The following is a 12415-nucleotide window of genomic DNA, read 5'->3' as shown; positions in this document are numbered from 1 at the left end:
AAAAAAAAAAGGAATTGATGTAATTGAAAAACAGAATCTAAAGTTACAGCTTGTGAAGTTACAGTTAAAGTTTTGGTGCAATTAAAGGACAAATGGTATTTTTCAGAAGCCCTACAGTAGAGAGCTACACACGTAGCTTTTGTATTCATAAGAACTGTGGATCAGTAAGACCCTAGATACATTAAAATAAAAGCTAGATATAAGCTGCAATTTGTATTAACTTGCTACCCCCTTGAACCATCACCTAAAGATGCTCAGGGCTTTCCTTTCCTTTGTTCTTCTTATAAATACAAATAATTCCTTTACTAGTAGGTGTTAATGCTTTAATGTCTCCTTAGTCTCTTTAGACTTTAATGTCTCCTGTCACAGAATATATATAAGTCACTCCAAAAGTAACGTCCCCTATTTACTTCCATGGTTATTACAATAGATATACAGAGCTCAATAACACTATTTAGTAGAGCATGTTCTCAGATAAAAACACCATCCTTCAACCTAGTCACCACCATTTAGCTATGCATTGTCACCAGCAATGAACAAGAGCCTGCATGCTTGTAACAACCTGCATGAGCAGAGGTAATCCACTGTCTCTGTCACCACAGTTGAAACACATCACCCACTGCCTCCTCACTGTGTTCACATCCTCTTTGTCTCCATAAACATTCAACAAGATTCAGAGAGTGTCAAAGGGTGCATTCTTTTCTTCAAGGAGAAATTCAGTGCACCTCTTTGCTTCATACACAGTTCCACCTCCGATGCGATTTTGTCAGAGTACACCTCTGCTGCCATTTGTTGCATGGTAACAACACGTAATGGAATATAGGTGGGAAGATTCAACTTCTACTGCTATAACACAACCATCTACCTCTGATGGCATAGGACAAAATAATAAAACAGAAGGCATTACTTTCAGAGCAGTCTCACATTAGCCTCAGTTTTATACACATTTCAAAAATCCCACTTCTTTTCACTACGAGGTAACTGCATATTGTCAAATGGTTAGCATTTACCAGGCAGCACAGAAAACAACATGATTTTAATCTAAACAAATGTGATATTAAATGTAAATATTTACGTAAAGTAAGAAGAAGCAGACATTGCTGAGCACATGTTCAAAACACACGTGTACATGAATTCAAGCTGAATTCATGTACACACGTGCACATGTACTTTCCTGAAGTTCCCAATCCCCTCTAGAACAGGCCAAGAAGATTTTCCTAAAATAACTTCCTATCGCCAACAGTTTGATATGTCAAAAAGTGCTGAAGCAAAACACCTCTTTCACTGGAGATTTAGCAAACAGTTGCATGTGTTAATACTGTACCCTTAAAAATCTGTTCACTAAAAGCAAAGCATACTAAAATTAGCTCTTCATCCTTGACCAGACGGTGAAAAAGGCTTAACTTGAAGGCCAGATGCATTGTTCCAGCTAAACGCAAGCCATAAGTTTTCAACAAACAGTTACTTTGGCAACCTTACACAGATCAAGATCACCCATTCTACCTTCAGAAAAGGGTTTAGAATTTACTGTGTTAATGGGACATTGTTCATTCATTTATAGGTATGCCAGTTCACACAAACTGGATTTTCAATGCAAAAAGTCTCCAATTAAACTATTTAAATCCCCCTTTGGGAGAATGGGAGAGTTCTGGTGAAAGTTGGCTGTCTCCCTTTGCCTCTCCTTCAACTGAAAGGAAAAAGTCAATACAAGTGAAGTGGACCTAGCTATGTAAGAAATAATCCAAAAGCACAGAACAATCTGCTATAACACCTGGAGATACAAGGACCCAGCAACCTCTTTTAAGCAAAGAATACCTCAGTGGGCAGCTGCAAACAGAAAGTAAGGATGTCTGTGTGTTGTATGCAGGACAAAACAAAGCTAAAAGTTTTCCATTTCACCCCCCCCCCCCCAGAGATATAAAGAGGGAAGACTTCATTGTGAATATACAGTAAAGTGCTGTTAAAGCAACAAATAGCAGTACTAGTCTCCCATCCAATCCCAAAGAGAAACTACAATAAGCAAGGCATCACCTTGCCTTGCCATTATCCCTGACAAATTAGCGTCTGTACAGCTCACTCCAGCATAGACTGTAGTGGCCACAGATGGCTTTTTTGAAATCTTTCCAAGTCAAAACCTCTTTTTGCTGTGCTTATTTCCTAGGTTCTGTTAGACATTTGATCACAATTTTAAGTCTCGGGATTAGAAAAGTTTCAAAGGCAGCTCTGCTAAATCTTACCATCCTCTCCCATTGAAAACACAGCATGTACCACTTTTAGGCAGAGTAAACTTTGGTAATCTTCATGCAAATGTATTTGGCCGTTTCATTCTCAGGGTAGGTAATAGAGATGTATGTTCTCTCCACGTCTAGAGAATTTTCCTCAAGCTAATTGAAAACAGGTATATTTTGAGTAATGAATATGACTGCCAATAGTCTTGCAGGGAGGCATTGCAAGAATGATTAATAGACTGTGAATATCACGTAAATCTGTCTTCAAGTAAAAGGATCATCTCTGCATGGAATTAAACTTAAGTAGTCAATTATCAGTGCTCTGAATTGTACTTATTTCCTTAGTAAGAAAAAAAAAAACAAAACAGCACAATCTAACCCTTCTCAAAGGTTCTCTCACAAAATGGGTACGTTTTATATCCAAAACGCAGACAGAAAAGCAACACTCATCTACAACATCTTAAAATTAGATTATATTTCAAGCACTTCCCAAATTTTCATACTATCCCATTTTTACATTTCTTCATTTACTACTTACTCAGAGGTCCAAGGGAAAGGCAGTAATCAGTCAAAATGCTGGTAAGTAAAAGGTGGCTTTCCATCCACCACAGACAAGTTGCTTTCCATGAGGCTGTTTGACATCCACCCAGTTACTTAGTGATAACTTCAGGATAATCAATAGAGGAGAGCTGAACGCCACAGAGACTTCACCAGCTACTACTAGTCCTCCACCAATAATTTGCAAAAGTCTGTTTTCTTTATTTACTTCTACACTAAACAAGTTTGGCCCCTAGCATTATGCTTGGCTGGAGAAGAGCATTAAGTAGCCACTGAATGCTCTCCAAGTGCAGGACACTTCATCATATCCAGCCCTTTTATCTACCCACGTTAATGCAAAAGCTAAAGCTCAGCAACATCCAGCACAGTGTCACGATATTTTCAGGTTTACCAGATGTTTAGAAGACACTTCAAATACTTGTGAGCTTGGTAAAAGAAATTAGCTTTTTTTGTTTAAGGGACAAATTGCAGAAGCTTTGCTATAAAATGGTAGTATTTGATAGTTAGCTGCATGTGAATGCACACAAATAAATATAGATAGCTCTGGGCAGGAATAGATGGACCTGCTTTTGAAATGATGATCCTTCAGGACTTGATTTCAAGACACTGAAAATTAACTTTTTTTTTTTAACCCCGGAAAGAATTAGAATCTCTAATTTTTAATTACTTGCTCACTTTCAGCTAAGTAATGGAGATGCATTGTGCTAATCAGAAACCCAGTCCCATCCTCCCTAGAGCATACTCATTATGCTCACAGTGAAATATGCTTCAGAACTGTAATCGCCATTCAAAATCACTAATTTTGAAAAGATTCTTACAAAATCCATAATCACAGGAGAACAAATCCTTGTCATTAAACAGTGAAAACCATATTCACACAGTTATACAAGGAGCACTTTCAGCAGCATGACCCATTAGAAAGGTATTCTCGCATTACACCAATATAAAAAGCCGAATAGCCACACTAAAAACTGTACAATGACAGTGAATGCATGCCTATTCTATTCAATCCCTCATCCCTTGCAATGGATGGCAACTGCAGTCTAGCCATAGCCATTCCTTTATTTTCTTCCCCCACTCCTCAGGTATCAAATGCAGTATGAAATGCTATTCTACAAAACCTACACAATCTACACTATTCAATACTTATAAATACTGAGTTATCCTTACCGTAATGATTAGGAAGAGAGTCCATCTATCCTACCGTCCAGTCAACTTAGCACAAAGCTAAGAGAACGCACCAACCTCAACAACACGTGTTCCTTTTGAACAACTCCACTGCAATAGATGGCAGAAAACCACCTCTGGTGTTTTGTTGGAAGAGGAATACAGCTATGTACAAAGGTTAAAACTGAAAACTTAAAACTGCTTAGCAGAGGTGTGGCTGCTGAAACCTGACATAGTTGCGTCACCAAGTTTTTACTTTGGCAAACACAGCTTCCTGAATTCAAACAAATCTTAGACAGAACTATCTTTTGTTCCAGCAAAAACCAATTATTGCACAGACATGCTTTCAAGGTCACTAGCGGGAAGAGTAAACTACACCAGGATGTGTCAGTCACAAATAATGGTTTAAAAAAAGTTAACACCAAGCCTCCCACACTCAGCAGGATGCAAAGTACTTACTTCCTTCAAACTGACCACAAGGAAACACAAAGATTCACAAAAAGGCAATAATATTCTTCTGTTATAACTCATTTTAACATTCCTTCCAATCAAAATGATTTGTTTGGTATTGCTTTAGTATGTTTTGTTTGAATGATTTTGCTAGAAAAAAAAAAGTTGTCTTCAAAACAATGTTAAGAACAGGAGAAAAAAATATTTATTGAGGACTTTGTTCTCACTTATATTAGGAAATCTAATGAAAGCTAAGATTTGGAAAAGGTGCATTTTCACAATGACTAATAAGAGTTACACAATTTATATTATTATATTCCCCCAAACTAGAATAGCACTCTAAATAGAAGTACTGTTGTACTTACATTAATAAAAACATCTGCATTTAACAAATGCAAGTAAAAATATCCAATTATTCCTAAAAATACCACTTTCCAGGAATATATATATTCAGATTAATAGTAACAAAAACAGACATCAAAAAACAAAGTCCATTTTTGAAACACATATAATAGACAAGGTTAAAAAACCCACAAGTGTTTTAAAGGGAAATGCAAAGCACGCTTCTTCAGAATTTAAAACAACTTCTTTTAAAACCAAGGAGGAAGGTCACACTGCATTGGTCTGGCAGCGAGGTTTTGTACCTTTCTTCAAATGAACTGATGGTAAATGAAGTTAAATACGAATTACTGGACTAGAGAGACACCAGCATGTTCTTGAAGGTTATCAAGGAGAGGAAAGGTATTACCATGGGTTTTCCTATGCAACTGGTAAAAATAGGAGCTTCCTTTAATTCAACTTACATTCCTCGTTCAATTACTTTCAAACACATACTGAGTGATAATGAAGAAAACAATGCAATTTCTGCTTTTCTGTCTGTTTATTTTTGCCTTTGACAAACATATGCATTATCGTATCTACTGCTTCATTACACTGAACTATAATTCAGGATGCACAACTATATTTCAGCCTTACTGTGCTTCAGAATTTAAAACAATTACAAACAAGCATTCCAAGAGCATTTTTGGTAAGACACTGTTCACTGGTGCTTACTGAATGAAAAATGCTTTTAAAGCAACTAACACAGGAAAAACCACACACAGGTAGATTTGATTCAGAGCAGAGTTGAAGCAAAGAACTTGAATTACTGCTTTTATGATTTACTGCTTTTATGGACATATTCTCCACGTACACACACACATGCAATGATTAACTGCCATAATTCAGTGCAAACAGTAATAAAAGGAAGTTAAAGCGCCTTCCTTTAGCAAGCTTCAGAAGTACATACTGAGATAACACTTTGACATGAGGCCTCCTCATGCCCAAGAAAGTACTTTGCATCCATGACATACAGCATTTGAAGTGTGAGTTTTCTGCTTGAACACGCCTGCGTAAGCAATTCACACATGAATTATTTATGTACACACACACCTGAGTACAAAAGTAACAAACTCAAGTCTAAGTCCAATAGGCATGCAAACTGCTTTGCAGATGTGCTCTGTAACACATTCTGGCCAATTGAGAGTAAGAGTACTTGCTAAGCACACAGTAAACTTAAAACCCCTCTAAACATATTTCATTCCATGCATCCTATTGTAGGGTACCTGCTTTGGAAGCAGGGGTGGGACTCAATGCTCTCTTGTGGTCCTTCTAACCCTTGCAATTCTGTGACACAGCCAGACTGAGATGGGTCTCCTGCCTGACATGACAAAATACCCACATCCTACAAATTCAGCCTATAATTCATGCACCAGCTTTTGAAAACTTCACAACAGACCTCAGAAATCTGAAGGACTAAAGGGAAGACCCGCCATACCCAGCGTGACATCAACATGAAAAAGGAAGTAGACAAACCACACCACTAAAGGAACATTCCTGTAGCCTCTGGAGGACCTGAGGCACACAGAAGCTGAGAGCTACCCATGCAGTAGGGCTGGGCTTCAGATAAAAACTGTTCACTTAGGGAATGTTCTCCAGAGGTCCCTTCCAACCCCAATGATTCTGCCATTCTCTGACTACTGGTTCATTTAACCAACAGCACATTTCTAAAATAGTCATTATTTGCTTCTTCATTTACGTTAAAAACGCATTCAAAAATGCTTCTCCCCAAAATGAAAAAAAAAAAAAAAAAAGGAAAACACCTCTGAAACATGCTTATGCCCAAGAGCATGATAACTGTATAACTGTAGCTTTCTAAACATAGATTATTTATTTACTGTAACATCTACTTGCTACCCATATGAAAGACTAAATCATCCCAAATCTTAACATAGCTCTCTGCTTTAGCTTCTCCAAAGGAGAATGTTTCAGTGTAAACATTACGTCTGTGAGAACAAGGATAGGGAAAAAAGAGCGGGTGGGTGTTTTTCCTTTTCCTTGGGTTCAGTTTCACCAGCTGCTCATTGTTTACAGGCGATGCTCTACCTTTCCATTGTTTCAAATACTTCCCCCACCCCTCTTTTCAATCCCTTAGAGGCAGGCACATAGATAAAGCGCTCTGTTTTCCTCCCTGTATTTAAAGTTTGGTTGCTTAACCTTGGTTTCGAGACTACATCAAGGTTCCATTTCAATCTGTACACTCAGTGTTCATCCTTCTCCCTTCCTTCACAAGACAGTAATTAAACTTCTGCAAATCCTATTAGTCCAACATAATTTTCTTGTCTCCTTGTCATTCCCTCCCGCTGATTCATCAGGTTACTCTGTATTTCTTTATGAGTTTGCCCAGTTCTTAACTAAAATAGTAACTGATGATTCTTACAGTTTTTTTTTTTTTGTCATTTCACCCTACTATTCGCAGTGACAGCAAGAATGCACATTTTTGGAACACTGCAACTCCCTCATCCTCCAAATTCAATGGAACTTTTTTGGTATATTCATCTGGTCACAACGGCTTGCTATGTGTATTTCAGCGCACCAGACCAAGCACCATCCTACAGCTTGAAAATAATTCATTCTTATTAATAAGACAAAATAAAGTCCACAAAACTGAAGTATTCACCACCACAGCCCTTCTACTTTTTCATTTAACTACCAATTACAGAAGGAACTATTGCAACTCTTCCTATTTTTGTGAAGTGACACATTACAGAACAGGCCATCTGCCTCACAGACCTATCACCCATTCTGGTTTCCTTCCTATACATTTGTCTCAAGCATTTTATGACTCTCTGTATTAGTTTCAGCAGGGCTGAATTTCCCTTTTCTAAAAGATCCCTGTTGACTCAGTCTTGCTTTATTACTTGTCTCCCAACTTCCCTTCCCCCCTCCTCCAGCATTTTATTTTAAGGAGAGGAGGTGTGTTCGTTTTTTCTCCTCCTCTTCTGAGACCAGATGTTACTTAAAACTTTTACGATCTAAATTTAATTACTCAAATTTTTTACCTTCCTAAGTTAATGCTATCAGGAATTTGTCTGAAGGGCTAGGAAGGAGGGAAATAAATCCTTCCTCCACAAATTCACTGTAATTGTATGGACTGACATTAGTTATCAGCTTAGAGTTTCTAATTTTTATGTGCTTTCCTGTATATTAGTTAGGGTAATTAGGCAACTATTAACAACCTTGATGTTCACAACAAAACCACATATTGCCCATACCAGGATGCATGAACATGGCTTAGTTTCCTTTATGTATTATGAAGATATTCAAAACATTTTCCAGTCCAGGCTAATCTGCTTTAGTTTTAAATAAGCAAAAAGTGTGGGGGTGAAGACAGAAGAGGAAAACTCTTTAACTGTTAACTGATATATTTTTTTTAATTTTTATTTTTATCATGTCCAGCATGCCTGAGTTTAAATAATTACAACTGCTGTAATAGAATTTAGAAAATTGCAGTCAGGTGTCTCTATTTTCTTCCTCAGAACGCAGGCAATCAAAACTGAGGGAACCCGTGAAAGCACACACAGCTTAGATCCTCTTTCCAGATCAGTAATTCTGAAGTCCAACAAACACCTTTCAATGGAAAACTGCATTTTTTAAAAGTTCTTACACTGGCAAAAAAAAAAATTCTTCCTTCATATTCCAAGTTAAAAGTATAAGTAGGAAAAACTGTGTGTATCATTTTGAATGATAACTTTAAATCTTTCAGCTAACCTGAATCAATGAGAAAATCTTCCATTTACCATAAGCAAAAACAAAACAAAACAGCCTAATATACACAATTCTAATTATATCTCTGATATTGTCTGTATCAGTAATTGGTTAATGTTGGGAAAGTTGATTAAATAGATAAAACATTTTTAAGAGACCTTGTTCTAGATGTAGAAAAAAAGAGCAAAGCTTATGATTAAGCCCACTAGAGCACAATTTGATGCAAAATACAAGTCAGGACAATCAGTTCTTTTTTTTCTTTCTCCATTTTAACTGTAATCTAGTACAGCTTCTCACTGTATCTAGATATATTTAAGTACACTATAATTTCCAGCCCCCACTTACCTGTTTGGGAATTTTGTTTGTTTAAATACAGCAGTATTTTAATACTACTTAACAGTATTAATTGTAACTTGTTTCTGCCACATGCAGAGATCTTTCAAAATTGAGACATTTAAAAATCAATTTTGCACTTGTCTATTCTGTGAACTACATTCAAGTCCAAATTTTGATTCAAATTCAAATGTGAATCCAAGAAAAAAGTTATTTTAAAAATACCTTTATCTTTTGGCTCACTCCACTTGTCAGACGTTCCAGACTGTTTTACAGAGGCACAAACAGTAATGCCAGCTCTTCATGTAAATTCTGAAGTCATACACACCTCTTCCTTTAAAATTCTTATTCAGAATATGTTTCTAGCATTTTAGAAGGTAAGGATTTTGTTTCATGCCTACCTATTCTCTGTCTCTGATTTGACATATGTCCCCTGTTGAGCACTGTCAAACTGCAGGAATGCATGCCTCAGGAGGAAAACGCTTTCTTGGAAATAGCCTGAAGGTTAAGGGGCTGTCTTAATGGAGAGTAAATTAGTTCTCCATTGCTTATTCTTCCTAAAAATGCCATTACTGTTACTTTATGCTCAAAAACTCAGCAATAAAAAGCTAAAAAAATAAATAAGTGTCTGAAAGGAAAGAGCTGATAACTCATTTATGGAAGTTCTACTTTCATCTTAAGTGTATGAGTTAAGCTTAAAATGTATAGGTCAACAGCTACTTAGACTACTGGAGATGCCATTTATGGTATTTCGTGTATCAGCTATACATCAGCTATCAGCTATATTCAAGCAAAACACATAACTCACCAAAGCAGAGAACGAAAATATTATTCTACAACTAAAGCAAAACAGAAAAGAGGAATGTCTGGTTATTTTTAAGCACCTCCATGGAAGTTCTACAAGATTCCTAATACTGGCAGTTCCTTTTGGTCAGCCCAAGAGGAAAAGTACACGTGGTAAAGCACAATTAGTATTTTGAGGAAGGATACATTTGTTTCTGAATCTCCAGAATTCACAAATCAAGAGATTCCATCTCTAGCACACAGAAGTACAAAAGATCAGTGCTATAACAGCAAATTAAATCAAAAGCCTCAAGATAAGCAACAAAGTGGGTTCATTTTGCTTCATTGCTAGCATGAAGAGACGTTTGGGTTGATACAGAAAAAGCAGACTAACATCAACAGGTGCAACAGTTGTTTCAATTTGGAAAAGTAAACCTTAAACACAGCTTAAGTGCACCTTTGAAAACAGTTTTCTTCCTAGAACGCCTGATGAGGATTTGAATTTCTTCAATATCATTGACTAATCACCTCTTCCTTATCTATTACATCCTGCCTTTTAAACAGGTAATGTTACATTTTCAAAGCAAGCAATGCAGTAAAATTTTAGATCCTTCTGAATTTAAAACTAAACAAAAATGGAAGAGTTATTTCCCCATCTTCATATGTTATGATGGAAAGGATGAACAAACCAAGCCACCGCTTCAAGGAAAAAGAATACTAGCAATGGTATTGACCAGTGAAAGCACTGGTCACTTAGGGTGGCAGTAGTATGGGTTGGAAGGGACATAAGGAGATCACCCAGTACAACCTCTTGCTAAATCACCTACGAACACGTGAATTTCAAACAACCCTCTCACTTCTTTTTGTTTATATCTTTAGCATCAGCTAAAGCTACAAAGTAGTGTTTTTTTCTCCTTTTTAAATACATGGGTATTTATTTAAATATGACTGAAAATGGGTACGCACACATAACAGAGAGCATCCAAAGGAGGGCTACAAAGATGGTGAAGAATGCACAAGGCAAGGTGTGTGAGGAGTGGCTGAGGTCCCTGGGTTTGCTCAGCCCAGAGCAAAGGAGCTGAGGGGAGGCCTCATGGCAGCTGCAGCTCCTCACAGGGAGCAGAGAAACAGTGCTGAGCTCTGCTCTCTGTGACAGTGACAGGGTTGGAGGGGATGGTATGGAGCTGCGTTAGCTTTATACTAGGCATTCGGTAAAGGTTCCTTAATGAAAGGTGCACTGCCCCAACAACAACTGCCCCTAGAACAGCAGCTCTACTCCAGTGAGAGTCAGCAGCTCTGAAGAGCTGCACTTCCCCAGAGCAGAGTATAAATCTCACTACCATTTTCCCCTTGGTTTCACCTAGCCCCTCTTCAATAGGCCTCCCAAAACCTGCATAGTGAATGCAGCTTTTTTCTAAATGGCTTATTTAAGTGTGTGTACATGCCTGGGGGTGGTTTTGTTTGGTTTGGAGCAATTAAACTTGTCAGAAGACTTCAGAAAAAAACAGCTAAAGAGACATTCTCTTGCGTAAGACATTAGTTTAAGCATGCTGAAAACTGATGCAACACAGAAATGTGTCTTCCTTTATTATTTTTAGCACAGGGATCCACCTCCCTGCTGCCACAAGCTACACCGAGGGAATATTCAAATAATCTTCCCGTAAGCGAGCAGAAATTATGCACGCTTACTGGGCAGGATAATTACCACTGCCATTATAATGCATGTTAATTGTGCATGGCTTCAGATGGTTAAACAAGCACCATCAGAGAGTCACCACTGGACTTTCAAGGCACACAGTGAAAGTCAATTGTTCTAAATACTTTACTAAAAAAGTAAAGTAAAAGCAGTGTCAATCATAGCTGTCACAGCTTCAAACAACTGGGCCTACTAACAATGGAATACAGAGGCCATACAGACACGGGAGGCTTGCCACCACTCATAAACCTGGCTGGAACCCGCTGCAGTGGCAGCAAATTCAGTTCCTGGAGCAAATGCCCATCCACCAGCCCCCAAATCCTGCCAACAAGCAGGCAGTCACTGCCAGTGCATTATTTCAAACACCTGCTTGCACCTGGGGGGAATGAGGGAGCACAGCAGCTGAGCCCCAGAGCAGAGGAATAGGTGGTGGGTACCGATCACACAGTGAGCAGGTATATTAAATTGACTTTAAATTCAGCCTCAACTCTGTTTTTAATTCCATTTTTACTTACATTTGCACTCTCACTATGCTTCCAAATTCTTCTGACAAATTTCAGATATCCCTTGTTGCAATCCACAGAAAATATTTTTTCCCATGTTAGGTTTTTTGCCCCCTTCATAGATTAAGTTTCTTCTTGTTCTAACATAATATTTACTAAATACAAAGTGCCATGCAGTTACAGACAGCTCTGTCTCCAGCTCTGGTGTGTCCATGTGCAAAACTCCAAGAGCTCCTGCTTTATGAAACAGACATCATTAGACAATTCCACATGCAACTGTGACTGCCACGTACCAAGAAAGTTACAAGTTGCAGTTTCCAAACAAGCTTTAGCTTTCTGTTTCAGTAGCTGATAGAAAGAAAAAGCATGCTCAAAATTCATACTAATGCTATCCCCAGCTTTCTTCCTAACAAGGTGTCATTATAATCTGATATTTTTAGAGCTCCAGTTCTTTATTTAGTATCTACCATGTTATACCTGGTACCATGAAATCACAAAATTTGCTGAAATTATGCAAAGCTCTTATTAAAAATAAAAGACCTCATAAGAGCATCACCAGTTACTAAAAACAAAAAACAAACAAACAAACAAACAACATGTCACATCCTCAA

The 12415-nt window shown here is 37.7% G+C and overlaps 1 protein-coding gene across 1 annotated transcript in view; it reads right to left on the bottom strand.

The window, feature by feature from the left end:
- Nucleotides 1-4124, bottom strand: part of EML4 (EMAP like 4) — a 114028-nt gene extending 109904 nt beyond the window's left edge. Inside the window, exon 1 of the mRNA XM_010706753.3 lies at nt 3957-4124. Coding sequence (XP_010705055.1) covers nt 3957-3981 — 25 coding nt within the window. The 5' untranslated portion in view covers nt 3982-4124. The remainder of the gene's footprint in view (nt 1-3956) is intronic.
- Between the last annotated feature and the right edge of the window lie 8291 nt (nt 4125-12415).

Source organism: Meleagris gallopavo, chromosome 2 (assembly GCF_000146605.3).
Source record: "Meleagris gallopavo isolate NT-WF06-2002-E0010 breed Aviagen turkey brand Nicholas breeding stock chromosome 2, Turkey_5.1, whole genome shotgun sequence".
Taxonomy (NCBI): domain Eukaryota; kingdom Metazoa; phylum Chordata; class Aves; order Galliformes; family Phasianidae; genus Meleagris; species Meleagris gallopavo.
This window is presented reverse-complemented; position numbering and strand designations above follow the sequence as displayed.